We start from the raw sequence: 26,685 nt of genomic DNA on the forward strand, positions 1-26,685 counted from the left end.
ATTTATTTTCAGTGCCAGAAAGCTCCCTAATTGTAGTTCTAATGCTCCATTAATTGACACTCACTGGGGAACCACGATAAATTAAAGGCTTTTCATTTCCCTCCACAACCCTGACATAAATGTGATCTTTCAATCAGTACTTTCAGCACAAAGGTCAGATACAAGTCTCAGGAGGATGGAGACTGCACTTGCTCTCCTGGATGTTTTAGTTGAGAGTGGGTATCATTCTGCTGACCATGAGAGCATTTACACCAACCTGCTTAAAGTGAAGGCACATAGGATTCTGTCTAAATTTATTTTGAAATATTGACTGGGTTAATGGGTATGTGCAGTGGCACAGCTGGTAGAGCTGCTGCCTCACAGCTCCAGAGACCCAGGTTTGATTCCGACTTTGGGTGCTGTCTGTGTGGAGTTTGCACCTTCTCCGTGTGAGCGCACAGGTTCCTATGGGTGCTCCGGTTTCCTTCCACACCCCAAGGACGTGCGGGTTTGTAGGTTAATCGACCTCTGCAAAATGACCCTTAATGTACAGGGAGTGGATGAGAAACTGGGATAACATAGAACTAATGTGAACGGGTGATCGACGGTTGGCATGAACTCGGTGGGCCAAAGGGTTTGTTTCGATGCTGTATTTTTTAAACTAATCTAAAATATTACATTTACAGTCCCACCTGAAAACATCCAGATAAAATGTCAACCATTTTATTGAAACACAGGAGGTAAAAGTCAGCAATCTCAGCTTTTACAGTTCACCAGAAGCAAATAATTCATCAGAAATGTACTATTTGTTGTGCTTTTCATCAAAGTCCTCTGGATTTTATTTAATTTGTACCATATATGAAACTACTATATTTAAGATTTTAGATTAGTCATACAGCATTATAATCCAATGTCTTAGTAATAGCATTTACAAAATGAGACCAAAGAGAGCCTTGGAATAAATAGATTACAATCCATTACATACAATTCAAATTATACAGAGAAAACCAAACTTTTGTGCATTTTATAATCAAAGTTATTGTACATTTTTCTTTTAAAAAAGCTCTATGTTACAATATTTTTTTTCTCTCTAAAAGGTAAAAATGCATTGCAATGTATTCAAGTGAAGCCTGAGATTGTAAGCTTGATTCACATAGCATCAATGTGTGGTCATATGGTGGTTTTCCTATAGCATTCATTCAGTAAGCAGAGCCACATTTGGGCTATTAGCAATACACACCCAAACCTCCGCTGTTGCACCTGCCCCGCCACTGTCTACAGTGACGGGTAGACGCGCATCGCCTGCAGCTTAGCGAGGGAGTTGTCGTTTATGCGTTCAGGAATAAAGGCAAAGGGGGGCAAGCTGAAGCCTTGCTGCTCGTATCGATCTGATCTGACGTAAGGAAGGTACACAAAAGATGCCAGATGCGTCAACAGCACCACCACTCAACACTTCAGCTCCCTTTGTTCTGTTCACTGGCTGTTATTGCTGCATTTGCATGTTCGTGGAGACCTTTAATCACAAGTACGGCACAGTTTCGCAGCTGGTAGTGCCGCCGCCTCATGGCACCAAAGACCCTGGTTCGATCCTAACCTCGGGTGCTAGCCTGTGTGAGGAGTTTGCACGATTTTCCTGTGACCACGTGGGTTTCCTCCCACATCCGAAAGATGTGCGGGTTTGTAGGTTAATTGGCCCCCCGATAGATTTTAAAAAATTGTCCCTAATGTGCAGGGAGTGGATGAGAAAGTGGCATTACGTACAACTAAAGTGAACGGGGTGATCAATGGTCAGCGTGGACTCGGTGGGACGAAGGGCCTGTTTCCATGCTGGAGCTGGAACGTTTACCGCAGAGCTAGTGGAGAGAGAATAGTTGTTCCCTGGGCAGGAGCAATGGGTGCAGAAGGAATGATTGGCTTTGTCAACTACTGTAATTTGGTTCCAAGGGAAATCATTGCACAGCCTGAAGTGACAAGTCTACTTGATGGAGGGACAGAATTTATCTCTTCACCATTGTCCAGACCTCTCTGTGCCCCTTACAGAAGTCAGTGAGTTACACTTGTTCGGTTCCTGTAACTTCCATTGTGTTTGGAAGTAGACAGTTGATGGTTGGCCTCTGCCTACAATGTGATCTAACGCAGGTCACTGGTGCAGAAAACTGCAGCACTCAAGTGTTTTTGACTGCTATAAGCAGCGACAGGGTCAAACCTGGAATGCTACTAATGCTCGTGAGACAGAAGAGATTAAAATGACTCACTTGGGAAAGATATTGGTGCTATGTTAAAAGGTACAGTAGATTTGGGGACTTGACACCAGTAATAAGAGGTCTAGCAGGAAGGACTGACGGCAAACCTGGTGCTGTTCTCTATGGAAGGTTAAGGAAAGGGAAAGTTTCTTAATAAGGTTCACACGATTTAAGAGTATAAATAGTGAGAATGTGGTTGATAATACAATGGCATTGCCTGAGAAACACCAGAGGTTAATAGCAATATTTTCAAGGAAGGCTTGCAGAACACGGAATGTTTTACAACAAGTATTACGAGTAAGGCCATCATTTAAAATGAAACTGGACAAGTGTTTCAAAATAAAAAGGATAAATCCAAAACTGGCGGGTGAACAGGAGTAAGGCAGAGTTAAGGGTAGACACGAACAACTGCAGATGCTGGAATTTTGCGTAGAACACAAAATGCTGGAGTAACTCGACGGGTCAGGTAGCATCTCTGGAGGACATGGATAGGTGACGTTTCTGGTCAGGACCCAGAAACATAGTCGGTCCATTCCCTCCACAGGTGCTGCCTGACTGGCCGAGTTCCTCCGGCGCTTTGTGTTTTGCTCAAGTGGCATTTCATGATGCAGTATGCCAGTGTGAAGAGAGACACAAGGAACTGCAGGGAGAGGAAAATAAACAAAGTGCTGGAGTAACTCAGCGGGTCAGGCAGCATCTCTGGAGGACGAGGATGGGTGACATTTTGGGTTGGGACCCTTTTTCAGATGCTAAAGGGCCAAAAATTCCTTGTATATTGCAAAACATACTTGGCTAATAAAGTATGGTTATGATTATGAAAAGAATGTCCTGTATTCTCCCTAATGATATGTTTTTACAATCCAGATCAGAAATACAGAAACATATCAAGCTTTGGGATAATACACTCAACATTTTAAAGGAGAGGTTAAGAGTGAAAATAAAAAATTTAAAAACTGCCGACACTGGAAATCTGAAATGAAATACTTCCTTCTCCCAAAGATCCTCATCCAATGATTAGCATTTAGTCAACTGCAATAATTCTGTAATCATGATTTATATCATTGGCTCCACCCAACATCGCACGTAGCCAAGATACACAAACATGTTTGGGAAAGGAGTTAGATACCGTTGAAAAATTTTAAATTCTCTTCTATAGATTTTACAAGGTATTGATTACATTAGAAATAAGGAACTGGTTTACAAAACAAAGTCACTGTAGTAGGGTCAGACAACTGCAGTTGCTGATTACCACACAAAAAGAGCACAAAGTGCTGGAGTAACTCAGCTGGTCAGGCAGCATCTCTGGAGAACACGGATAGGTGACGTTTTGGGTGGGGACCTATCCTCAGAGTCTAGATACAAGATCTTTTTCTGACCCTTTCCCAACACAGGCATTAATTTAAATGCACTGCTCATGTTAGTTTCTTACAAATCAGATCAGCCGCACAATTGTTAGATTTATGCAAAGATTTGAGTTTTAAATATTAAATTGATTATTGTTTTGCTAAATTGGAACTAAATCCTACAAATTCTTTGGTTGCGAAGTCAACACTAGTCTTATGCCAAATACTACATCATTTTTGCTTTACAATGGAGGTTGTTTACAGAATAAATTTGGAGGGTGGTTCATTTTAATATGTGGAGTAAACTAAGACTCAGTGCAGAACAAGAGCCCTTATGGCATACTGGAAAAAAAGGCACTGCTCAATGCTACACAGTGCTCACAGGCAAAACTTGACAAAATTAATCCTTGGTTGATATTCAATGACCAGGAAAAAAGGTGGCATAATTCTTTGTTCAACTGTACCTATCTTAAAGTCAGAGTGGGAGACGTTTGTTTCGGGGGGGATGTTAGGTGCTCTGCCTATACCTCGTTCACTAATGGTTTTACCGATTAACTCCCTGTCTGTTGAGATTAGGCTGTTAAACCACAGCCATTTACATTTTGAGTACCAATTATCAAAAATAATATGTAAATCCTGGAGGCGAATTGGCCAGTTCGTTGGATGCTTTCAAGAGAGAGCTGGATAGAGCTCTTAAGGATAACGGAGTGAGGGGGTATGGGGAGAAGGCAGGAACGGGGTACTGATTGAGAGTGATCAGCCATGATCGCATTGAATGGCGGTGCTGGCTCGAAGGGCTGAATGGCCTACTCCTGCACCTATTGTCTATTGACGCAAGAGACTGCAGGTGCTGGAATCTTAAACAATGCACAGTCTACTGAAGGAACTCAGCGGGTCAGACAGCATTTATGGAGGGAAACGGACCCTTCTTGTTTGAAGAAGGGGGCCAACTCAAAACGTTGTTTGTCCATTTCCCTGTACAGACACTGCCGAACTTGCCGAGTTCCTCCAGAAGTCTGTTTCTTGCATGTAAACTCTGGAATTGTTTGCACATAAACTTTTTAGTTATGCCAGGTAAACCGTTAATTCTGGACACACAGAGGCTGGTTTCCTATTCATGGACATACCGTACTTAAATTATTCTGGTCCTAGAAACAGGAAATATGTCCAACTGCGCTTGAGCAATACCACCATTGTGTGATTATATGGTCAACATCACCAACCAGAATGATATCTGTTGAAGATCATCCACAGTGTGACATCCGGTGAAGATCACCAACCACCAATTGATATCTGATGAAGATCGCCAACCAGAGTGACATCTAGTCAACATCACCCACCACCAAGTGATATCAACATTACCAACCAGAGTGGTATTTGGTTTACATCACCACCCACCGACTGATATTTGGTGAAGATCATCAGAGCAGGGTGAAATCTGGTGAAGATCACTAACCAGAGTGATATGTGTTGAAGATCAACCACCGAGTGATATCTGGTCAACATCCTCACATCAACACTGTGGGCATCTGGTCACCACCCTCAAGTAGTCACACATCACCTGCTCATCAAGAGAAAAAAAGGATATTTAAAATCTACTGCCAAACCCAACAGGAATGTATGAGAAAATGAATCACATCTTGTTCAACATAAGTTTCTGCTAAAAGCTACCCAAGTAGGAACAGCATTGCTGCTGAACAAGTCAGACCATTAACTTGCTGAAGCAGCCTAGTTAAAATTCCCAGAGACAGAAATCGTGATTAGGTGATAATTACAACAACATGAACAATCTTCAGCACACAAGTAGGAACGCGGGAAATTTCATATCCCAGGTCCTCCAAAAAGCTCTCCACAGCCAATCTCCTTAAGGTTACCACATAATCATGTCCTGATATAAATTGATGGAAGACTACCATAGCTGAACAGCCATGGAGGCTCAGTACTTCCCTGTAGCAGCTCATTATCAAAAGTCAGTACAAATATTTTGATCGGGAGATAATACTTCCCTTGGAGAGATTCTAACTTGCGTGACTGTCAAAAAAAAAGGCCCGTCCAAATTTCCATTCCAAACAAAAATAAAATGCCAACTGGTCTAATTAGTGACATCCCACATCCGCTGGAATAGTCTACGTGTGCCAGAACCAGGCATCTCACTCGATAGTTATCAAATGTCAGCTCTGTCGCTGTAGAAGGGCGTCACGTGGAACATGTAGCAATGGGTGCAGATTCTGACTGGTTTCATCTGGCCATATCGAGGTAAGGGAGCTGAATGAGAAGAGCACCGTGAGCAGAAGATCTGAAATGAGAAGGCATTAAAAGTTCATACATATACAATAACAGATCAACAGCCCAATCTGTGATTACATTAATGTCCATCTCTGTTAAAGCTGCATTTGAGCTCCTCACATTGTTCATCATCCATATTAATCAACATTACCCTCTGTTCCTTTCTCCCTCAGATATTTCTCCAACCTCCCCTTAAATGCATCCGTATGTTCACTTCAAGCACTCCCATGGTAGGATTCCACATTCCCACCATCCATGGGGTACAGACACTATTTTGGGAGCACCCAATCTATTTGCTTTCTTGGTCACTACCTTATACTGATTTTGTAACCAGTCTATCAAAGCATCGCCTATTGTGAAAGTGGAGACAAACGAACTGCAGATGATGGCTTACAAAAATAAAGACACAAAGTACTGGAGTAACTAAGAAGGTCAGGCAGCATCTCTGGAGAACATGGATGGGTGAAGTCTCGGGTCAGGACCTTTCTTCAGACTGACGAAGAAGTTGACCCTTCTTCAACTTCCTACTTTTAAAGTTCGAGATTATGTCACTCCTCAACTTGCAACCCAGTCTGTTAATCCTTTTCTAATTTGTACACTGCTGCATTTTTGGTATCATCCTTGTCGATTTTCTCAGTCCTATCTTGTTGGGACTTGTGTAGATGGGACATGTTGGTCGGCATGGGCAAGTTGGGTGGAAGAGCCTGTTTCCATGCTGTATGCCGCTATTGTCATAACATGGTGGCCAGAAGTGGTTCCAGTGGCCCATTTGTGGCCTCTCCAAGGTGTGATGCAGGTTTAGTGCATGTTCTCTACTTTTCAATTCTCTCCCTTCAGAAAAAAGGTTCGCGTTTTTTTTTTAATGGCCTTATTAACCTAATGTAAAACTTTTGGTAATTGCATTATCTTTACTGCAAGATCTTTATTTCTTACCGATTTGCATCTGAAAAGTGAGGTGACACTATTCAGCTCACCTAAGTGCGTTGCCTTTTATCAAGTCAAGTCAAGTTTATTTGTCACATACACATACACGATGTGCAGTGAAATGAAAGTGGCAATGCCTGCGGATTGTGCACAAAAAAGAATTACAGTTACAGCATATAAATAAAGTTAATAAGTTAATATAGAGAAGACAAAATTTAGTCCCTGGAATTATAAAAGTTGACAGTCCTAATGGCCTGTGGGAAGAAACTCGCGTCTCAATCTATTCGTCTCAAACACCTTATACTAATCGGTTGCCCTGTTCACTAATTTCCCCCCATGATTTGCTGCAGGTCCTGACAGTGTTGACTATCTCCCTGCCCCCAATTTGGTCTAATGGGCTCATTCAGAAATCGTGCTTTAGATTCCAGGACCTACATTCTTAATGTAAAGTGGACATGCGTGAATGCTGGTGGAGGGCCATTATGCACCTTTACTAACTACTCTACATCCTCACTCTTATCTTCTGCCTTCAACCCAGGGAGAAATCCTTTCTGCTGCTTACACTCTCCATCATTAGTCACTAGTTTATTATGAGGTGACTTAAAGATCTTTCTAAATTATATCCATTGCAATTACCACTCTCTTTCGATCTGCCAAAAAAAATCAAATAAGTTCTGAAAACCTTTCTTATTCAAAATAACATTTTGATTCTTATGATAGACACAAAGTGCTGGAGTAACTCAGTGGGTCAGGCGGCATCTCTGGACAGCATGGATAGGTGACATTTCCGGTCGGGACACCTGCAGTCTGAACAAGGGGGTTCTGTTCTCCAGAAATGCTGCCTGGCCTGCTGAGTTACTCCAGCAAGTTGTGCCTGTCTTTGTTATAAACCAACATCTGCAGTTCTGTGATATTACATTTTGATTCTTTTGTTCTTCTCCATGATATTAGGGATTCCATTATTTTGTCTTGCATTTTATAATCCAAAAATCAAAGAAATTAAAATGAACATGTTGACAAGTAAACAATTCAGAATGCTGCCTAAATTCAAGGGTATTAGCTGTAGGGAGAGGTTGGACAAACTTGGATTGTTTTCTCTGGAGATTTAGAGGCGGAGGGGAGAACAGAGTGAAGTATATACAATATAGCAAGCATAGATAGAGCCATAGCAAGGGAAGACAGTCAAAACCCTTGCCTTTAAGGTGGAAATGTTAAAGACTAGAGGGCATAGCTTTAAGGGGAGAGGGGCAAACATTAAAAAGATGTGTGGGACAAATTTCTTTTTTTATACAGAAGGTGGTGAGTGCCTGGAACACACTACCAGGGGTGGTGGCAGAGGCAGAAACAATTGTGGAATTTAAGAGGCTTTTTGATGGGCACATGGATATTCGGAGAATGGAGGGATATCACATACAGGCCGAGATTAGTTAAACATGACATCATGCTCAGCACGGATATTGTGGCTGAGGGCCTGTTCCTGTGCTGTTCTATGTTTTACAACATTGACAATAGACAATAGACAATAGGTGCAGGAGGAGGCCATTCGGCCCTTCGAGCCAGCACCGCCATTCAATGTGATCATGGCTGATCATTCACATTCAGTACCCCGTTCCTGCCCTCTCCCCATATCCCCTGACTCCGCAATCATTAAGAGTTCTATCTTGCTCTCTCTTGAATGCCTTCTGAGGCAGAGAATTCCACAGATTTATAACCTCTCTGAGTGAAAAAGTTTTTCCTCATCTCCGTTCTAAATGGCCTACCCCTTATTCTTAAACTGTGGGAACATGTTTCCTGCCTCTAGCGTGTCCAATCCCTTAATAATCTTATATGCTTCAATACGATCCCCTCTCATCCTTCTAAATTCCAGTGTATACAAGCCTAGTCGCTCCAGTCTTTCAACATATGACAATCCCGCCATTCCGGGAATTAATCTAGTGAACCTACGCTGCACTCCCTCAATAGAAAGAATGTCCTTCCTCAAATTTGGAGACCAAAACTGCACACAGTACTAGGGCCCAGTACAACTGCAGAAGGACCTCTTTGCTCCTATACTCAACTCCTCTTGTCATAAAGGCCAACATGCCATGAGCTTTCTTCACTGCCTGCTGTACCTGCATGCTTAATTTAAGTGACTGAGGAACAAGGACACCCAGACCTCTTTGTACTTCCCCATTTCTTAACTTGACACCATTCAGATAATAATCTGCCTTCCTGTTCTTACCACCAAAGTGACACAAAATAGGTAGCATAGTGGTACAGCAGAGAGAACTGTTGCTTAATAGCTTCAGCTACCCGGCTCGATTCTGACCTCTGGTACTGTCTATGTACAGTTTGCAACTCTCACCTGTGACTGCATTGCTTTCTCTTGGCTGCTTTAGTATCTTGCCACATCACAAAGGGGCACTAACTAGTTAAGTTTATTGGATCTACCCCTAGTATTAATTTTCCCTAGCATAGGATGGAAATGGGAGAATCAGAGTGTAGTTGATGGGCATGTGGGAGTGAATAGATAAGAGGGAAATAAGTGGGGGAATGAGAACTTATGGGATCACTCTGTGAGCTAAGATAGACTCAATGTGCCAAATAGCCTCCCTAGTGGGAAAATATGACGAGTAAAAAGCCTCTGGAGCAGTGATGTTCTGGCACATTCTACCCAGGGTTGATATGCCATTTGTTCAACTCCCTGGTTCAGAGGGTCAACAAAATTGACCCTCATCTGTCATGGGAGTCTGCAGACAGGCAAGGGATGTGCTCAGCAGGTTGGGACCAGGAGGGCCTGATCCTTGGCCGTTTCGTAAACTTGTCGCTGATAGATCTCAGATGTTTTTGCACAACTTTAAAAATTCCAAGTCAGAAGCCAAACCCTTACTCTGCTGTCACTTCAAGATGTTGAATCCTCTTAATTTAATTAATTTGTTAATTAAGATCAATTAAATGTAACTTAATTAAGAGATACAGCAGCGAAACAGGCCCTTCGGCCTATTAAGTCCACAGCGATCATCAATTGCCTGCACACACTAGTTCTATGTTATCCCACTTCTTCATCCACTCTACACATTGGAGATAATTTGCAGAGGTCAATTAAACTCCAAACCCACAGGTCTTTGAGGTGTGGTAGAAAACCGGAGTACCTGGAGGAAATCCGCAGTCATAGGAAGAACGTGCAAACTCCACACAAGCAGCACCCAAGGTCAGGATCAAACCCGGGTCTCTGGCGCTGTGAGGCTGCAGCTCTACCAACTTTTCCCCCTTGCTTTGTCTTTGGATGTGAATGACATTGACAAGCGGTAAATTACCACCCATGCAAGGACAGCAAGAACCTAGGATATGGTGTTGGACGAGAGTCATCCACAGGCCAGAGTGAGCAGTGTCTGATTTTGGAATGTGGTGTGCAATAGAGGAAGGATGGGGAGGCTTTGCAAAAGGTACAGAGATGGTTCACCAGAACTATGCCTGGATTAGAAGGTATTAGCTGCAGGGACAGGTTGGACAAATTTGGGATTGTTTTCTCAGGAATGCAGGAGAGACCTGATAGGAGTTTATAAAAATTATGAGAAGCTGAGATAGGGTAGACAATCAGAACATTTTTACCAAGATGGAAAAATCAAATACTAGAGGTCGAGCTTTAAAGCTAGGAGGAGCAAAGTTTAAAGGAGATGTGCGGGGCAAGTTTTATTTTACACAGCGAGTGGTGGGAGCCTGGAAAGAGCTGCCAGGGGTGGTGGTGTTGGGAGACAGATAGGATAGAGGCTTTTAGACAGGCACAAGGATACACAGGGAATGGAGGGATAAGAATTAGATGCAGGCAGAGGAGATTAGTTTGACTTGGCATTGTGTTTGGTAGGGACATGATGAGCCGAAGGGCCAGCTTCGGTGCTGTACTGTTCTATGTTCTATTACTTAAATAGTCTTACCTTCTTGTGCTACCCCAATGAATTCGGTCTCACAGATGGACATGGGATTTAAACACACGACTTCTTGGATGCTAATCCAATATCATGATCAGTGCATTTGTGCATTTGTTGTGATGTCCTACCACAAGGCAGTCACCTCTCAATTGCAATCACTAACAGGGCCACAGAGCAAATAATAGACCAAGACAGATGTACCCATTTTGGATTCCCCAATGTAGGTTCCATTTACAAGCTCTCACTGAGGCCAGTGTTTAAAGCAATTGTACCTTTCCACAACTTCTGCAATGATGCTTCCTGCGGATCACAGTGAACGGAGCCTTGCACGCCGTACAAAAGCTGCAGACTTCATCTGGAACCCATTCTGGAGGATCTGCCAGACATAGAAAGAGGAGACTTCAGTTCATTCATTCATTGCATCATGTATCTGAAGGTAGACACCAAGTGCTGGAGGAACTCAGCGGGTCAGGCAGCATCTGTGGAGGGCATTTGGGTCGGGACCCTTCTTCAGACTGATTGGAGTAGGAGAGAGAAAACTGGAAAAGAGAGGTGGGGGCAGAAAATGTATCAGGTGGAGAAATCTGAAGAAGCGTTGCCTGTCCATGCCCTCCACAGATGCTGCCTGACCAGAAGAGTTCCTCCCGCAGTCTGAGTTTTGCTCAAGATCCGAGCAACTGTAGTTCGTTCTGCAGTGTCTCTGAAAAACATGTAGACAGTGGAAATCGTGAAAACAGAACCACTCGTAAGTCAGGCAGTATATATCAGATCAAAGACCCTTGTTCAAAACATGGAAACAATTTAGTTGCCAGGACAAAGACTTGAGTTATTGGGAGAGGTTCCCTGCCTATCCACGTGTCTATCTAAATGTCTCTTAAATGCCATCATTGTGTCTGCCTGCAACACCATCACTAGCAGTGCGTTCCAGGCACCCACCATAGTCCATGTAAAAATCTTGCCCCGCACACTTTCCCCCTCTTACCTTAAAACTATGCCCTCTAGTATCCATCCTGGGGATAAACTACCTACCTAATCTATGCCTCTCCTAATTTGATATACAGATGCTCCTTAACTTACAATGGGGTTACGTTCCGATAAACCCAACGTAAATCGAAAATATCGTAAATCGAAAATGCATTTAATACACCTAATCTACCAAACATCATAGCCACCTAACCTACGGTTTCTACTGAATGTGTAGTTGAGTTTAGTTTAGAGATACAGCGCGGAAACAGGCACTTTTGGCCCACCGGGTCCGCGCCGACCAGCGATCCCTGCACATAAACACTGTCCTACACCCACTAGGGACAATTTTCTACATTTACCAAGCCAATTAACCTACAAACCCGTATATCTTTGGAGTGTGAGAGGAAACCGAAGATCTCGGAGAAAACCCACGCAGGTTCACGGGGAGAACGTGCAAACTCCATACAGACAGCACCCAAAGTCGGGATCGAACCACTGTCTCCGGCGCTGCATTCGCTGTAAGGCAGCAACTCTACCGTGCCAAATGTGTATCGCTTTTGCACCATCGTAAAGTCAAAATATCGTAAGTCAAAGCATCGTAAGTCGAGGAGCATCTGTACTTCTATCAGGTCCCCCCTCAACCTCCAGCATCCCAGAGAAAATAATCCAAGTTTGTCCAACCTCTCCTTGTAACTAATAGCCTCTCATCCAGGCAGCCATCAGACCATTAAACACTACAACTTCCAAATAAGCTCTGAACCTCATCGACTGGGGGGCATTGGCTTTGTCTTTTTGCACTATTATTGTTTGTTTGTTTTAGGTGTCAGTCGGTCTGTATGTCTAACTTTATCTCCTTCATTCTACTGTTTACAGATTACTATGTTTACATGTTCTGTTGTGCTGCTGCAAGTAAGAATTCTATTGTTCTGTTTATCCCCAGGATGGATATAACATAAAACACTCCCTTGAGTCTTGCATAGTGGTAAACCTCTTCTATACCCTCTCCACATCCTCACTGCAATGGATCATTTTTATTAGAACTCGAACAGCATTTTTCACTTCTACTTCAGATTTCCATCATCTGCAATTTTTTTGCTTTGACTGGCCACATTTTTCTAATGAATTTATCGCTAATCTCGTTATTGGAATCTTGTTTTCCCAAGTATTCAGGATTAAGATAAGGGCACTGATCTTCAACATGCAGTATACAAGATTAGATATCATGCACAAATTTCAATTTTTGTTCACTAATGTGAATTTTATGCCACAGTGCACAAACAGTAATGATTTTTCTTGAAATTCTTCAATTTAATTTCCACTATTGTCCAAATTTCTAATTAAACACTCACCACTCAATAGGCCACTCGTGTCTTAAGTTATTTCAATTAAATGCCTCATGCTTAAAGCTGCGGCAAGCAAGAATTCTATTCGTCCAGTTCATATCCAGTATACATGCCAAATCTCAACTCTGTTGTAACTTATACCGAATTTGCAACCAAAATAGTTTTTTTTTAAATCACCACAAAAATCCTTGCTGCATTAAAGATTATTAGTTAGTTTAGAGATACAGCAGGGAAATAGGCCCCTCGATTCCACGCCAACTATCAATCACCGGTTCACACTAATCCCATGTTATCCCACTTTCTCATCCACTCCAGACACTGGACAAATTGATAGAGGCCAATTAACCCACAAACCTGCACGACTTTGGGAGGTGGATGGAAACCCAAGCACCCGGAGGAAGCCTAAGCGGTTACAGGGAGAACATGCAAACTCCACACAGGATTGAACCTGGGTCTCTGGAGCTGAGACAGCAGCTCTTCCAGCTGTGCTACTATGCCACTGTGCTGTTCTGTTCGTGCACAAGACATCACGATTGGTAATAAATTGAAGCTGGAACCCATAACCTTCCCTATCCTGGGTAACTAACACCAAATATTCTCTGTACTCGAGTAGTACTTCTTCATGTCGGCTAAATGAGTCCAGAACAAAAATACAAAGGCTGAGAAATTCTAGAATGCACTCTCTGAAATCACCAATGATGACATTTTAAACAGGCAACACACTCTTTAAACTAAGCTGCTTAAAAACAGAGAAATGCAGAATTAATTGACACGATTCTCAGTGGTGCAGAGTACTTTGCTAGCTGTTATGGAGACTCAAGTGGCTGTGGATAAAAGAAACGTAAGCAAAAAAGCAAACTGCTGGAGATGCACAGTGGGTCAGGCAGCACCTGTGGAGAGAAAGGATAGATGATTATTCCAGAAGGATCATCCTGTTAATTCATTTGATGAAAATTAACAGGGTGATCCATATGGAATAACCTTCTCGGGTCCTTATTCGTTTAGTTTAGTTTAGAGATAGAAAGTGGAAACAAGCCCTTCGGCCCACCGAGTCCACGCTGACCAGCGATCACTCATACAATAGTTCTCTCCTACATGCTAGGAACAATTTACAGAGGCCAACCCATGAATACCGTCTGTCCATTCCCTCCATAGATGCTGCCTGTCCTGATGAGTTTCTCCAGCACTGTTTCCCCCCCCCCCCACCCCTAAGTGACTTCCCACTGTGAAACAACCTTTCTTGAGAGACAAGGATGGCTGATTACTGTGGCAGGTTTCATGCATCAGGATTATTTCCAAGACTGGTTTTCGATTGAATGTAATACTATTTATGGGAGCTCGTTCGTATGTGTCTGTCATAGAGTCCTACAGTGTGGAAACGGGCCCTTCAGTGCAACTTGTCTACACCAACCAAGATGCTCCATCTACACAAGTCCCACCTGCCTGTATTTTACCCATATCCTTCTAAATATCCGATCCATGTACTTGTCTAAATGTTTCTTAAACGTGTGATAGTACCTGCCTCAACTATCTCCTCTGGCAGTTCGTTCCATACACCCACCACCTTTTTATGTAAAAAGTTACCCCTCAGGTTCCTATTAAATCTTTCCCCCTCCCCTTAAAACTATGTGCTCTGGTTCTCAATTCCCCCACTCTTGGCAAAACTATGTGCATTTAGCCAATCTATTCCTGATTTTGTACACCTCTATAAGATCACCATGTGGTGTCCCTCAGTCCGGTGTTTGTAACCATAGAGGGCCGTAACGATGATATCGCTTTTAGTTTTCTTTGATTCGTGCAATTTTCAATACCAAATGAATTAGCAAGGGTGATCCATCGGGCAGAATAGTGTTCCTCACAAACTTTGCTCCATTTGCCAATCAGTTCTGTAGCAAAGAGTTCCCCGACTGGGATTTTTAACTGGGAACAGGTTTATTCTCCTGCTGGTTATATTCATCGCCAAAGGTTCAATCACACCAGTATTAAATAACGATGAGGAGCACAGTAAACCCTTGTTATAACAGACCATGGTGGGGTGTGTGGGGAATGGTGTCCATTATTGCCGATTGAATACCATTGTATAAGTGGTCGTAAAAAACAACTGCGGTTGCTGGTTAATACACAAAAGGACACAGAGTGCTGGGGTAACTCAGCGGGTCAGGCAGCATCTCTGGAGAACATGGATAGGTGATGTTTCGGGTCGAGACCCTTCTTCAGAATCAGTCCGGAAAGGGACTGGGAATCCTGGTGAGTTGATGGCCCCGGCCTGCTGGCGGCTGGAGGAGAGGTGAAGATCGGCGGAGTCAATGGTTGGGGCCAAGGGTTGCCAGTGGCAGTGGCAGAAGGTGTGGCCTGGAAGCAGCCGAGCAAGCTGTGTGGGGCAGTGGTGGGGGCAGAAGGTCCAGCTGGGGAGGCGGCGAGAGGCATTTGACAATAGACAATAGGTGCAGGAGGAGGCCATTTGGCCCTTCGAGCCAGCACCGCCATTCAATGTGATCATGGCTGATCATTCTCAATCAGTACCCCGTTCCTGCCTTCTCTCCATACCCCCTGACTACGCTATCCTTGAGAGCTCTATCTAGCTCTCTCTTGAATGCATTCAGAGAATTGGCCTCCACTGCCTTCTGAGGCAGAGAATTCCACAGATTCACAACTCTCTGACTGAAAAAGTTTTTCCTCATCTCAGTTCTAAATGGCCTACCCCTTATTCTTAAACTGTGGCCCCTTGTTCGGGACTCCCCCAACATTGGGAACATGTTTCCTGCCTCTAACTGGGGACTGCAAGTGGCTGGGGAGCGGCATGAGCCGCGGGTCAGTGGGCAGCCATCGGCAGCTCAGTCCGACGGCAGCTCAGCTATAACCAAAACCCATCATAAAGAGGATTGTTAAACTGCGGGTTTACTGTCCGTGTTTATAGAAGTACTAGATGAAAGGAGCAATGAAGTTACATCATCAACAGCACTTAGAACTGCAATTTCATGTTGGGCTAAACTCTATTTGGTGATTAAACCTCCAGTATTCCAGTCCATTAACTTCTTATCCATTAATAATAAGACAAACATTGAATCTTTTGTACTTGCTGCAACAGCACACAGCTCCCTTTATCGTTGTGAGATCCTCATTAGTTATGGGCTAAGTAATTTTGAATACTATCTAAATACTTTAAGCAAAAAGATTTGCAGTGGCATTTGAAGTTTTGACAGCCTCAGCCATTTAACAAAGATTAAATAATTGGAATAATAATTGATGTCAATGGTGGAGATTCAAACATCAAAGCAGTGTGATACCATACACTCAAGCAGACTGACCATGGAGCACAAGTAGGGACAATTCATCAGGATATTTAGGATGAAGTAATCTACCCAGAAGAGGAGGTGTGAGGCAAGATGATGATATAAGGGCCTGACTTAATTTTTAAAGTAATTAAAATTTAAAATTTCCTCCAGAGGCAAAATTAAGAACAAAAATCAAAACAAGGTGATTAAAAACAAGTATAGAAAAATACAGTTAAAACAACCATAGAAAGCATTTACGGACTCTCAAAGGTTAATTGACACGCTACTGTGTGGTGCTGATTTTAATTGCCTGGACACACTTTCTCACACCTTCAAATCCACACGTCTTAGGGGTGTAGGAGGAAACCCACGCGCTCACAGCGAGAACGTGCAAACTCCACACACATGACCTTTCACCGTCTGGCGCGGCCCGGAACGTGGCAACTTCAACAGCCTGACTGCGGGAGAAGACGGCAGGGGAAGAGAAAAGACATTCTGGCCTTCCATCACAGTGAGGAGGTGACTGGAGGAGACTCACTGTGTTGGATGTTTCTTTTTTTTGTTGTTTTGTGCTGGTTTGTGATTGTGTGTGTTATTGCGCATGTGGTGCCTCAAATTGAAGTGACTACAAACAGCACACTTTTGGATGAGCTTACTTTAGTGAACGGAAAGCTGGAGGCTGACTAAAAGAACACTGAAATCGTTGAGTGTAGGTAGATCAAAGGCATGGATGACAGTTGCAGCAGGGCACCGTTACTTAGGCTGCGCTGGTGATGGAGAAGTCAGGAGATTCAGCCACTTATTCTTAATGTCACTGCAGCAGTGCTGTTTAAGACACTTGGGATCAAGCAATACCTAAGCAACAACCCTACATTGAGCCCTACATTGAGGGCTTAGATAAGGTGGATGTGGAGAGGATGTTTCCAGTAGTGGGAGAGTCTGGGACTAGAAGGCACAGCCTCAGAATAAAAAAAGAAAGACATTTAGAATGGAGATGATGAGGAATTTCTTTAGCCAGAGTGTGGTGAGTCTGTGGAATTAATTGCCACAGACGACCGTGGAGGCCAAGTCATTGGGTATTTTAAAAGGGGAGATTGATGGGTTCTTGATTAGTAAGGGCGTCGAAGGTTACGGGGAGAAGTCAGGAAAATGGTATAGGAAGGAACAGCAGATGCTGGTTTACACTGAAAATAGACACAAAATGCTGGAGTAATTCAGCAGGACAGGCAGCTTCTATGGATAGAAAGAACGGTCTGCGAGACTATGGTCTGGTGCTCATCTGTGGTGTCATGGTCCAAGGATAAGTAGGACGAGGTGTCCAAGAGCTGGCGCCTGGCCTCAGCGCGGTAGAGATCAGCTTGCCAGACAGCCACAGCAGACTTCTATCCAGAGAGGCTGCCTGCCCCGCTGAGTTACTACAGCATTTTGTGTTGATGGTCAGGAGAATGGGGTTGAGAGGGAAAAATAGATCAGCCATGATCGAATGGCGGAGCAGATTCAATGGGCTGAATGGCCTAATTCTGCTCATCTGTCCTATAATCTTATGAATCTTATGCTTGTTTAACCCGTTAAACCTGCATTTAATTTATGCAGTTCCTCTGGACAGGGAACATATCAAAAGCATTTGACATCAATCATTAAAGTTCATAATTGATGAGTCAAAACCCAGGAATACTTAACCTCATAACCTTGTGGGAGTACCTTCCCAGAGACTTTAATGGTTCAGGGTGACAGTTCATCACCATCTTCAGGGATAATTAGGGATGAGCAATAAATGACAGCCTTGGAAATGATGCCCACAACCCATAAATGGATGAAAAATGTGTCCTTTTTAACTGCAAAGAATCAAGCACGGCCAATGATACATTAAAAAAAAAAGCTGGGCTCACTGATGTTCTGATGCAGTAACCTATGCCAAAAAACAATTATTTGCTTTGTATGTTGCAAACCTAAGATGTTTCAGCAGGATCAGGTCGATAATCATGACACTTCACCAAAGCTCACCTTTGCTGAATGCATGTTAAGGTGCATTTCTGAGTGTCGATTTTCACAGGACTGAATAATTTGCAGGCAATCGCATATCTACCCATCATCAATTGTTACTGCTCTATTAATGTGCTTAATATTTCACCTTCAAGTTCCTCATCTCTTGCCTTGTCAGCAAGTTCAGAAGAAGAAATGCTTTCTCGACACAATGCGCAGTCTTCAAGAACAGGACTTCTCAATGTCTGGTCACCTGGAAAATCCAAGTCAATGGTATTGGATTAAAATTAGGTGTTTAAACTCGGAAACGTGATTAATTGCTGTTACAGTCAGATATTCAATTACAGAGCAGGTCAGCATTGTCCAGAAATGAGTGTTTTACCATTAGTTAACTTACAAGCCTATTAACACTGTAATCAGTACGGGTAGAAGATAGACACAAAGTGCTGGAGTAACTCAGCAGGACAGGCAACATCTCTGGAGGAAAAACGAAATTTCAGGTCGGGACACTTTGTCAGTCTGAAGAAAGGTTCCGACCCAACACCTTCCCCGTCCCTTTTCTCCACAGATGCTGCCTGACCCGCTGAGTTACTCCAGCACTTTGGGTCTATCGTCAGTATATACCCGTATCTGCAGTTCCTTTTAGTACACAATCAGTACAGGTAGCTTTGTGTTTTATCTTTAGTTATTTTACAAGCTTGTTAACACTGTCATCAGTAAATCAGGGCAGTTTTACTGTAACGTGATAGTTGCGTTCATAATATCATATTATATCAAATATCATATTCTTTGCGTTATAGAAAATAGCATTATAAAGTCAATTGAGTTGAAGGGGATATGGTGGTTCGGAGCAAGAGAATTTCAGATCACAATCACAGGTATTTTTCCCTGCAGGATTTTCAAAATTAAAAGTTTTTTTTTTAACCGTAATAAATTTATTTTTGTTACTGCAAGCTAAAAGTACTAAAGGCTATATGTTCCACTGTTTAGAATATCTTTGCACAAATATCAACAGAAGCTTTTGCATGCCAATTTCAATGGCCTCTGTGGTGTATTCTTAAGAGACAATAGTGTCTGATTACTGTGGGAAGGCTACAAGGAATTTTATTTTTCAAGACAGCTTTTTTTCGGCTTGCCAATTTCTAAAGTAGCTTCTCAGTTCCCGATCAAAATGGTGTTAGAACCAATTAGGCCTGTGCAATATAAATATTGTTTCCTTATTCAACGATCAGTTATATCCAATTTCTATTGTGGTAACTCGCAGTGTAGAGGAACTACTTGTGCTGGACTATACACTCTTTGCACAATGTTAGTTACTTCTGCCTTGTGGAAACGCATGGTCAGGTACTTTCCATTCGTCATTCTGATAGTGCTGCAACATAGATTACAAAAGCACCCGGTAACATTGACCAGAATGCTGCCTGGATTAGAGGGTTTCAGCTCGAGGGAGAAGTTGGATACAGTTGGATTGTTTTCTCTGGAATGTCAGAGGTTGAGATGAGACTTGATAGAACTATATAAAATTATGAGAGGCATAGATAGAGTAGACAGTCGGAACCCTTTCCCAGGATGAAAATGTCCAACGAGAGGGCAGAGCTATAAATTGAGAGGGGAAAGTATAATGGAGATAAGTGAGGCAAGTTTTTTGGAACGGAGGATGGTGATACACACAGTATACAAGACTAGAATTAGACACAAAATGCTGGAGTAACTCAGCGGGACAGGCAGCATCTCTGGAGAAAAGGAATAAGTGACGTTTCGGGTGGAAACCCTTCTTCAAATTGAGAGGAATAAACAGACTCTCCATCTGAAGGCTATTGACTCGAAACATCATCTATTCCTTTTCTCCAGAGATGCTGCCTATCCCGCTGAGTTACTCCGTCATTTTGTGTCTATCTTCGGTGTAGACCAATATCTGCAGTTCCTTCTGACACATACAAGATACAATAGAACTTTATTTATCCCAGGAGGGAAATTGATCTGCCAACAGTCATAAAAAACACAAAATACATGAAACATAAAATCAAAGTGACGAATGGAAAGGATTTGGGATGTGCAAAGATTGGGGGGGGGGGGGGGGGTGGGGGGGGAGTGGGGGAAAGAATCAGACTCCCCCACGACAGAAGGGGGAGGAGTTGTACAGTTTGATAGCCACAGGGAAGAAGGATCTCCTGTGCCGTTCTGTCCTGCATCTTGGTGGAACCAGTTTGTTGCTGAAGATACTCCTCAGGTTGACCAATGTGTCATTGAGGGGGTGAGCTGTATTGTCCAGGATGCTCCGCAGTTTGAGGAGCATCCTTCCCTCCAAGATCACCTCCCATGAATCCAACTCCGCCCCCAGGACGGAGCCAGCCTTCCCGATGAGTTTGCTAATGCTATTGCCGTCCGTGGCCTTTGCCCTGCTACCCCAGCACACGGCAATAAAGACGATGGCACTGGCTACCACCGATTGGTAGAACATCTGCAGCTTCTCACTGCAGACGTTGAAGGAGCGGAGCCTTCTCAAAGGAGTGCCGTGACATGAGAGTACCGTGCATAAGTCAATTTGTGCTCACCAAAGTGAATTTTATGCCACAGCACATGTACAGTAATGATTTTCCTCACAATTCTTCAATTTAATTTCCAGCAGAAGTCCAAAATTCAAATCAAATACTCAACACTCAATAGGTTACTTGTGTCTAACTTATTTCAATCGAAATGCCTCATGCTCAAAGCTGCAGTACGAAATAATTTAATTTAACCGGTTCATATCCAGTACACATGACAGTTAAACACTCTTGCCTTAATTGTAACTGATACTGAGTTTGCAACCAAAACACCACCTTGCTGCATTAAAGTTCATGGTCCAGCATTTGTTAGTTTAGAGATACAGACTGGAAACAGGCCCCTCATTTGTCACCCATTCGCACTAGTTCAATGTTATCCTACTTTTGCATCCACCCCACAAACCAGACAGTTTTACCCGGACCAATTAACCTACAAACCCCGCAAGTCTTTGGGATGTGGTAGGAATCCCATGCGATCAAAGGGAGAATGTGCAAACTTCACCGACAGCAAGCGAGGTCAGGATCAAACCCAGGTATCTGGTGCTGTGAGGCAGCAGCTCGATCTGCTGAAGCACTGTCCCGCTCAAACTTAATCAATACAAATAAATCTTAACTTTTAAGAATAATTTAGATCACTTTCAATCTGAAAAGCAAGACATTCACAGTTAAGGAGTTTCATTATTAAGAGCTGCTGCTAAATTATTGAGCATAGTTTTTAAAGTCATCACATCCAGGATGATTTTTGTAAACTTGGTCAGCATCTTCATAAGTGATGATGGGAGCAGAATTAAGTCAGTGATGGCACAATGGCGCAGTGGTAGAGTTGCTGTCTTACCGTGCCCGAGACCTGGGTTCCATCCTGACTACGAATGCTGTCTGTACGGAGTTTGTCCGTTCTCCCTGTGACTGTGTGGACTTTCTCTGGGTGCTCCGGTTTTTTCACACACTCCAAAGATGTACACGGTCTGTAGGTTAATTGGCTTCTGTAAATTGTCCCTGGTGTGTAGGATAATGCTACGGTACAGGGTGATCACTGGTTGGCGTGGACTTAGTGGGCTGAGGGGCCTGTTTCTGAGCTGTATCTCTAGTTAACGTAACTAAAGTAAAGGAACATACAAATAATCAATTCAACAGTAAGCCATCAAAATGTCCTCGTTACCTTTCTTTTCCGTCCCACTGCTTTCATATTCTAACTTGGTCGCCATGACCTCGAACAAGGTTTTAAGGATACTTCGCAGGTCGCTTGCATAGTTTGTTTGCAGCTGATCAGCAACACCTGTGATGTAAAATGGTGTTCATTAACACAAGATTAATTTCCTGCACATAAATCTGAAAAATTGGATCTCAATGGAGTTCAATGCACTAAGATATCTCTGCTTTTACTCAAATCCTCTTGCAAAGAAGGCCATTTTGTCCAAATACTGGTTGTACCTGGACACACAAGGAACTGCAGATGCTGGTTTATAAAAATGACAAAGTGCTGGAGTAACACAGCAGGTATGGGCTGGAAGACATGGATAGATGAAGTAGGTAGTACTCAACTTGAAGTAGGATCCCGACCTGAAACTTCACCCATCCACTTTCCCCAGCGATGCTGCCTGACCTGCTGAGTTATTCCAGCACTTTGCATCTTATCTTGCTGTACCCACATGCTAATTTCCTTATTCAAATATAAGGACTCTCCAAACCCTCTGAACACCTCCATCATTCAGTCTCTCACTGATTAAAACCTGCATCCACCTATAACATGCCAGGCTTTGTCCTGCCCCCATCTCTCTTCCAGCTTTCTCCTCCCCCCCAACAGTCAGTCTGAAGAAGGATCCTGCCCGAAACGTCATCTGTCCACTCCCTCCACAGATGCTGCCTGACCTGCTGAGTTCCACCAGCACTTTTGTGTTTTGCTCAAGATTCCAGCATGTGCAGTTCCATATATCTACAGGGAACTTACCAAGTATGCATATAGTACAAAGTATGTAGGTACCTGCAATGCACACAAAGAGCCTGTGAATGAGATCACTGCTGCTATGGAAACGGGACCGGATCTTCTCTCTGGTAGCAATCTTGGCAGCCAGAAGCGCAAGCTGAATCTCTTCCTGATCGACATCCTCAGAGGTGTAGGAACTTGTAGTTAGACTGCCCACTGGACTGTAACCACAGTGCATGTGTCAATGCAAGAAGAGCTGAACAATCAGTTTTAAAACCCACAAGCCAGCAATCAATTTGTTTATGCAAGAGAAGTAAACGCCGATACCACTCTGCCCCGCTCTGTATAAAAGTTTCAAACACAGGTTTGCTGTGATGAAATTAAAGCCTCAAAAACATTACCCCTAATTCTATGGAGTCGTCAACACGAGACAGGTTGCTGATCAACACAATTATTGAACAAATGAAATGTAAACCTTCTCGGTGTGAACAAAAGGTTTCCATTTTCCACGCCCTCTTCTCACTGCTAACGTCGGGCAGGAGGTACAGAAGCCTGACGTCTCACATCACAAGGTTCAGGGACAACTACTTTCCAACAATCAGGTTCACGAACCAACCTACAAACCAGAGTCCTACCTGGGCAATGGGACATTACGGACCACCTCTTGCACTATTATGGGTGTTTTTGCACGCTGTCTTCTCTCTTTTAGAATTGCAGGAAAAGATCCTCAGCTGCAGAAATCAGTCACCACCAGTTCACCAGTCAAACCATGACTCTTATGAATTTAAATAAATGCACCAAAAGGGATCCTATTCTGTGCAGATTTTCAAAAATAAAAAGGTCTTTTCAACAGCGACAAGTTTATTTTTATTATTTTGCTAGCCAAAAATATAAAGGCTGCGTGTTACATCGTTCAATAGAGTACCAGCACGTGTATCAATGGAAGCGATTGCTTGTAAATGTCAATGAGGACCCCTGCAGAGACACTGACAGACCATCTTGAGACAATGGTGTCTGATAACTGTGGGGAGGTTACATGCAAGCATCTTTTACCCACGACAGTTTTTATCAACACAGCTGTTTCCTCTGTTTGCCAATTTCCCAAGTAACTTTGGAGTTAAGAGTATTGTGAGTATTGAATTTAGGTATTGTGTTCAGTTCTGGGGACCGTGTTACAGAAAAGAGGTCAAGATGGAATGGGTGCAAAGAAGATTTACAAGGATGTTGCCAGGACTCAAGGGTCTGAGCTATAGGGAGAGGTTGAGCAGGCTGGGACTCTTGTCCCTGGAGTGCAGGAGGATGAAGGGTGATCTTATAGAAGTGTATAAAATCATAAAATAAATCGGGTGGACGCACAGAGTCTCTTGCCCAGAGCGGGGAATCAAGAACCAGAAGGCATAAGTTTAAGATGAAGTTTAGTTTAGAGTTTAGAGATACAGCGCAGAAACAGGCCCTTCGGCCCACCGAGCTGCACCGACCAGCACCAGGAGAAAACCCACGCGGTCACAGAGAGGACAAACATCACACAGACAGCACCCGTGGTCAGGATCGAACCTGGGTCTCTGGCGCTGTGAGGCAGCAACTCTATCGCTGCGCCACTGAAAGATTTTATAGGAATCGGAGGGGTAACCTTTTCACGCAAATGGTGGTGGGTACATGGAACGAGTTGCCGGAGGTGGTTGTTACTTCAGCTCCATTTAGGTTGTTTTCCACACCCAGCTTTTCTTCCGTGCCCCTGCTCAATCCCCTAATGTCCTTCCAAATTTTGTTTCTGAAACTATAAGCATATTGCTGAACATTAAAAGATAATTGAATGAGGGGGTTGTGCTGCTTGCCTTGAGCATTATTTTTTGAAAAATCATTTTTATTTGCATGTTGCACTTCAAAGTTCCTTGCAACCGTCTCAACTCTAATTTAGTTTAATCTCTAGAAACAATTCTCGACTCAGAATGCTTTTGTTTTAAATATTTCCCCTACCTTCAAACAACAGCATTTAAAGGACGCCTGGACTTGTAAATGGTTTGGAAAGGTTTAGAGGGGTGTGGGGCTAATGCAGGCAAATGGGACTAGCAAAGATGGGCCATCTTGGTCGGCTGAGTGGAAGAGTTGGGCCAAAGGGCCTGTTTCTGTGCTGAGTGATTTTATGACTCCACAATGCTTTGGTTCCAGAGTTCATTTAATTGTTATGCTACTTCATTGCACGGCAAAACATATTAATTGAACAATCTGCATCAGTCACAGATTAAATATTTTGCAATCCTTACACCTACATTGTGAATAGTGTAAATGAGTGAACTATAAAGTGCTGTTTAATTCCAGCTGATCCTTTCACCCCATGTATGCTATAATAAGAAACTAATCTCCAGATGCTGTATCCAAAAGGTTAAACCCAAGGATCAGATTCATTATGTCAATGGAAAGGTACCCTTTTAGAAGGCGACAGTTTAGTTCTGCATCAATGCATCGTTGAGTTTGCTGCTTTGTTTATTTTACAGCAAACAGTGCTAACAAAAAGTTGTTAACTAAGTTCTTTCCACCAGCTTAATTTTGCTCAACTTAATTTAATATTGTCATGTCTACCGTGCTACGGTGAAAAGCTTTTTGTTGCATGCTATCCAGTCAGCGGAAATACTATACATGATTACAATCAAGCCATCCACTGTGTACAGATACAGGATAAAGGGAATAACATTTAGTGCAATATAAAGTCCAGTAAAATGTGATTAAAGATAGTCCGAGAGTCTCCAATGAAGTTGATGGTAGCTCAGGACAGCTCTCTATTTGGTGATAGGATGGTTCAGTTGCCTGCTAACAGCTGGGAAGAAACTGTCCCTGAATGTGGAGATATGCGTTTTCACACCTCTGTACCTCTTGCCTAAAGGGAGGGGGGGGGGCAAAAGGGAGTGTCCGGGGTGAAACTAATCCTTGATTATGCTGGCGACCTGGTTTCATACATTACGGAAAAGTTGCTGCTTGCAAAAATAAAATGTTGGTTAGAAAATGAAAGGGTGTGAAAAATCAATACAATTTGATTAATAAAAATACTGACTGTAGATGTATTAAAATATTGAAAACTTAAGGCAAACTGAAGAAAGGCCTCAACCCAAAATGCCACCTACTTCCTTTTCTCCAGAGATGCTGCCTGACCCACTGTTAATCCAGCATTTTGCACCTCTTTTAGGGCAACAGAATATATAACAAAGTGAACACCCTTCAAAAATAGTGTAGACACATAAATGTTTCACAGCTACATTAGACTTTGCACTTAATAAGTAAGCAAAAGCTAACAATGCAGCAACAATATGCAACTGGATAATATTGCAAAAGCAGAATTAATAATCCAATCGAGATAGTGAAATGCACGATGAAAACGATGCAAGCGAAGATCAACATAGTGATTATAGTGACAATCTTGCAATTTAAGTTACCATAAAAAAATTGCCAAACAGTAGCTTAAAATTTGACCATTGTCAGACAAAGACTCTACAGACAACCTAAAGACAGTCTGAAGAAGGTTCCCAACACAAAATGTCACCCATCCTTTTTATCCAGAGATGCTACCTGACCCACTGAGTTACTCCAGCACTTTGTGTCTATCTTTGCTATCTTTGGTATGTACCAGCAAACTCAATGCTGGCATTTATTTCAAGAGGGCTTGTATACAAAAACAGGGATATAATGTTGAGGCTCTATAAGGCACTGGTAAAGCTGCATTTGGAATATTGTGAGCAATTTTGGGCACCATATCTGAGGAAGGATGTGCTGGCTCTGGATAGGGTCCAGAGGAGGTTTACAAGAATGATCCCAGGAATGAATAGGTTAACCTATGATGAGCGTTTGTCGGTACTGGGCCTGTACTCGTTGGAGTTTAGAAGAATGAGGGGAGACCTCATTGAAACATACAGAATAGTGAAAGGTTTGGATAGAGTGGATGTGGAGAGGGTGTTTCCATTAGTGGGCATGTC

At 42.9% G+C, this 26,685-nt stretch overlaps 1 protein-coding gene across 5 annotated transcripts in view; it reads right to left on the bottom strand.

The window, feature by feature from the left end:
* Positions 1-702: 702 nt before the first annotated feature.
* The window catches only part of zfyve28 (zinc finger, FYVE domain containing 28), a 145,821-nt gene continuing 119,838 nt past the window's right edge, over positions 703-26,685 (bottom strand). For 2 of the 5 annotated variants that reach the window (XM_078431843.1, XM_078431817.1), the window contains 5 exons: positions 22,778-22,941; positions 21,956-22,072; positions 18,399-18,503; positions 10,956-11,059; positions 703-5,861 (listed from right to left, as the gene is read on the bottom strand). In XM_078431843.1, coding sequence (XP_078287969.1) covers positions 5,730-5,861; positions 10,956-11,059; positions 18,399-18,503; positions 21,956-22,072; positions 22,778-22,941 — 622 coding nt within the window. In that variant the 3' untranslated portion in view covers positions 703-5,729. The remainder of the gene's footprint in view (positions 5,862-10,955; positions 11,060-18,398; positions 18,504-21,955; positions 22,073-22,777; positions 22,942-26,685) is intronic. The other 3 variants (XM_078431825.1, XM_078431850.1, XM_078431833.1) reach the window with 3 other exon arrangements.

This window comes from Rhinoraja longicauda, chromosome 3 (assembly GCF_053455715.1).
Source record: "Rhinoraja longicauda isolate Sanriku21f chromosome 3, sRhiLon1.1, whole genome shotgun sequence".
In the NCBI taxonomy this organism is placed as follows: domain Eukaryota; kingdom Metazoa; phylum Chordata; class Chondrichthyes; order Rajiformes; family Arhynchobatidae; genus Rhinoraja; species Rhinoraja longicauda.